Genomic DNA, 3,738 nt, shown 5'->3' with positions numbered 1-3,738 from the left:
AGGACAAGCCCAAAAGCCCAATTGAAACTGGTGACAGGTTTACTGACATGTGTTTCACTTGCATGGTTACAGATCTTGTATGCTCTTACACTTGTGATACATGCAAACACCCAAATATGTAGTTCTACAGTGCTTGCATCATTTTCACATTGGGGGTGAGAGAGAGAGAGAGAGAGAGAGAGAGAGAGAGAGAGAGAGAGAGAGAGAGAGAGAGAGAGAGAGAGAGAGAGAGAGAGAGAGAGAGAGATGTCAAAGACTTTTCTCCGCCATGGCTACAACAGGGTAGCTCGTCTGCTAGGCAGAGTTGATCCAAAGAAGCAAAATTTTCCAGTGCTGGAAGGCCACCCTATTGCCCAAGAACATGCAGAAAGAGCTGTTGAGGCCCATGAGACTATCAGAAGCAAACCTAAAGCGCTGAAGGAGTTCAAGATTTATAGATGGAACCCTGACCATTCCAACAACAAGCCCTACCTTCACTCTTACTTTGTGGACCTCTCCAACTGTGGTCCCATGGTATATTTGCTTTCTCTGCTTATACATTTTTATTTGCTTGATAGACAACTTAAGGGACATTTCTTGGGCTTGAAATTGGGCTTGCAGGTAGCTAGATTTTGTTCTTCGATACTTTTTTTCTTACATTCACTTTTTGGTGCATTGGCAGTTCGTGGTTTCCAAAGAGTAATGTTATTTGGACAACCTTTACTGACACCTCTCTAGAGATGAACGTACTTAGATGGGTGCCACATAGGTGGGTTAGAAATGGTCAATGGTTAGTAAAGTAAGAGTGGTTCAGATGATATTATTGGGTGTGCAAAACTTAGAAAGTGGTAAAGTTTTAAAGTGTGTGCAAGGGTCTATAAGGGTCTGAATTGGGTATCCGGCCCAGAAGAAATTTGGACCTTTTTTGAAAAGCGAAATCGGCCTTTGCAAGTATATTTGAATTGAATGCTCAATTTTGGGATGTTGTTAGGTTTTGGATGCATTACAGAAGATAAAAGCAGAGCATGATTCAAGCTTGAGCTATAGGAGGTCTTGCAGGGAAGGAATATGTGGGTCATGTGCCATGAACATTGATGGGACCAACACTGTGGCCTGCCTCAGGCCCATAGAAGCAGACACATCCACAGCCACTACTATAATCCCTCTGCCTCACATGTTTGTCATCAAAGATCTGGTTGTGGACCTCACCAATTTCTATCAGCAGTACAAGTAAGATCGAGTAGCACTTATTTCTTAATTTTATCCTAAGTCTCCGGTCTCCATCATCTATCAAAGCTTGCATAATATCATGTTTTCAGATCTTAAATTAAATCTCTGTCCTCTTATTTTTTTTTTTTTTTTATACACAACACAAGGATTCGAATTTGGAAGATCTCTCAAACAAAATGGAGAGAAATTTCACTAAATTAATAACCAATGTCTAAATAAATGTTTTTTGGTCAGACCAAATAATTTATCGACTATCTTTTGTGTTTTTTTTGCTGGAGCACTTCCATCCTATGTTAGTGGAGATCTTTTATATTAGATTGGGCCTAACTTGAACTTTCTATGTATCAACTTCTTTAATATAAGTTACTCTCTTGTTGTGCATTGAGGTTAAATTCCATGTACCAAAAACAAAAATGGTTCATTTCCAACCCAGTCCACCCTAGTTCTAAGTTTGAATCTTCATAGATCATATTTGGGATGGCTAGGTCGATTGAGCCATGGCTGAAGACAAGAAAGGCCCCAGAGGATGGTCGAGAGTACAGGCAATCGCCTGTGGATAGGAAAAAGCTTGATGGGCTTTATGAGTGTATACTTTGTGCTTGTTGTACTACTTCCTGCCCTTCCTACTGGTGGAACCCGGAGGAGTTCCTTGGACCAGCTGCATTGCTTCATACTTATCGATGGGTCACTGACAGGTAACCTTTGTCTGGACCTTATTTAAGACCGCTTCACACTGTTTTTAGAATTGGCAAAAGCTCTTTCAGATTAGTAAACTGCTTTTGGTTGCGTTTGGCAGAAATAAATAAAAGTGATTCTAGGTTATAAAAACGCTTTTAAGTGCTTTTGCATTAAGCACTTGGAATTTTTATAAAAATTTTTATGTGCTTATGAGCAGAAGTGTTTCTAGCAAAAACGCTTCTAAAAAACAGTGCTAAACGGTGAAAACAGTTGGTGCCTCTAATATATTCTTTAACGGATAGTACTATAATACTGTATATTGTGGTAGTTTATGTTTGTGTGGTGATCAACCAATTGGGTTTCCTTTGGCAGTCGGGATGAGTTCACCGAGGAACGATTGCAGGCATTGATAGAAGACCACAAGAGGTTATATAGATGCAGGACTATAAAGAATTGCACAGCCACCTGCCCCAAGAGCCTCAATCCTGCTGATGCCATTAACAAAATGAAGACCAAGCACCTGTTGTCTCAGCCAGTCGAAATGGCTGAGAGCCTGTAAGCCTTTGGCTAGCTTTATCTTACACATTTACACTGTCTTTAATCTTCCCTTCCCTTTGATTTTCATGTTTGACATATATGAAGGTATAGAGATACACAGTAAGTGTAATAAAATAGTCATAACTATGTATTAAATTCGATGCAAATGGTGTGGGCTTGGAGTATGTTATGTTTTGTGACAGGTGTTTGTGAACCATTGTATCCATGTATTTTTTTTTTTTGATCCGTTGTATGCATGTAGTTTTGGGTCATTTTGCCTTTTCAATTGGGGTGTTAATCTAGCGTTTTGATATTTTTCATCATTCTATGGAGAAGACTATGCCCCTATCACCCCTTATACTGGTCCTAAAACTCTGCCCATGTCCAAATCCGTGTTTCATATTTGCTTTGTGAGATGACCAGGCACTATATCAAATGTCTTTGTATATGCATTGAATTTTGAAACCCATGCCCGATTGCCTGTCCTTTTGCTCTAGTGGCCTTACTATAATATAATATCATGTACCAAAACATTTTATGGCATTATTGGTTTGAAAAATCATCCATAATGTAAATGCAGGTAATTACACGGATTTAACAAATCATAGCTACAAAATGAAAATCCATCAATTCTTATAATCTAGAGTTGCTATGAATTGAAGCTGCAATAACAAATGCAGAAGGATAAGAACATGATGAACTGCCTCTGCTATATAAATAAGTTGGTCCTAACAAAACTCACTTGCGTATATAACGTGTGTGCACAAACATTGGCTTTTTTGTTGTCTAAAAATATTGGCTAGATAAGCCTTAATTTTTTCCCATTTCATTCAGAGATATGATCATTCTATTTCTTAATGATTGTAATTAACTAGTGGTGATGATTATTGATAAGCAACAACACAAACTAGCAACAGGATGATGAATAAAATGGATTTGGGTGAGGTTGCATAAATAATTAATTCCTAAAAGCGTCATAATGTGATCATTGCATTAATGATTGATTCCTAATCAGTTTGATGCACTTCCTAGTTCCTAGACAATTGTTGTGCTTGTTTTTGTTTTGACCACATGGTAGAAACAAGTGTTAACAACATGATCAAGATTCCTTGTCATTAAAATGGTAACAAATATTAAACAATGAATATTATTTAATATTGCATTTTTTTCTAACTACGTATTTAAGGCTGCACAAAAAAAAAAAAGCGATATGTATTTAAGGAGAAATGAGAATATATTGGACATACTAAAAAAGTAATTTACATGTAAAGAATGAGAGAAACTTCCCTGCAACAGGGTTATAGCTGATTTGAT

General features: G+C 37.6%; 1 protein-coding gene across 1 annotated transcript; it reads left to right on the top strand.

Moving 5' to 3' along the window:
- The first annotated feature begins 246 nt into the window (after positions 1-246).
- Positions 247-2,446, top strand: SDH2-3 (succinate dehydrogenase 2-3). Its single transcript, XM_086245210.1, has 4 exons — positions 247-513; positions 971-1,209; positions 1,695-1,904; positions 2,260-2,446. The coding sequence occupies exons 1-4, from the start codon at positions 247-249 to the stop codon at positions 2,444-2,446; spliced, it is 903 nt and encodes a 300-aa protein (XP_086101336.1).
- The last annotated feature ends 1,292 nt before the right edge of the window (positions 2,447-3,738 follow it).

The sequence above is a fragment of the Dryas octopetala genome, chromosome 5, assembly GCF_963921425.1.
Source record: "Dryas octopetala chromosome 5, drDryOcto1.1, whole genome shotgun sequence".
Lineage (NCBI taxonomy): Eukaryota > Viridiplantae > Streptophyta > Magnoliopsida > Rosales > Rosaceae > Dryas > Dryas octopetala.
Note: the sequence above shows the minus strand (reverse complement) of the source record. Positions and strands in the feature narration are given on the sequence as shown.

Coding starts and splice junctions, on each gene's coding strand:
- SDH2-3 (XM_086245210.1), top strand. CDS start 247: ATGTCAAAGACTTTTCTCCGCCATGGCTACAACAGGGTAGCTCGTCTG. Junction 514..970: donor TCTCCAACTGTGGTCCCATG/GTATATTTGCTT, acceptor GGATGTTGTTAG/GTTTTGGATGCATTACAGAA. Junction 1,210..1,694: donor AATTTCTATCAGCAGTACAA/GTAAGATCGAGT, acceptor TGGGATGGCTAG/GTCGATTGAGCCATGGCTGA.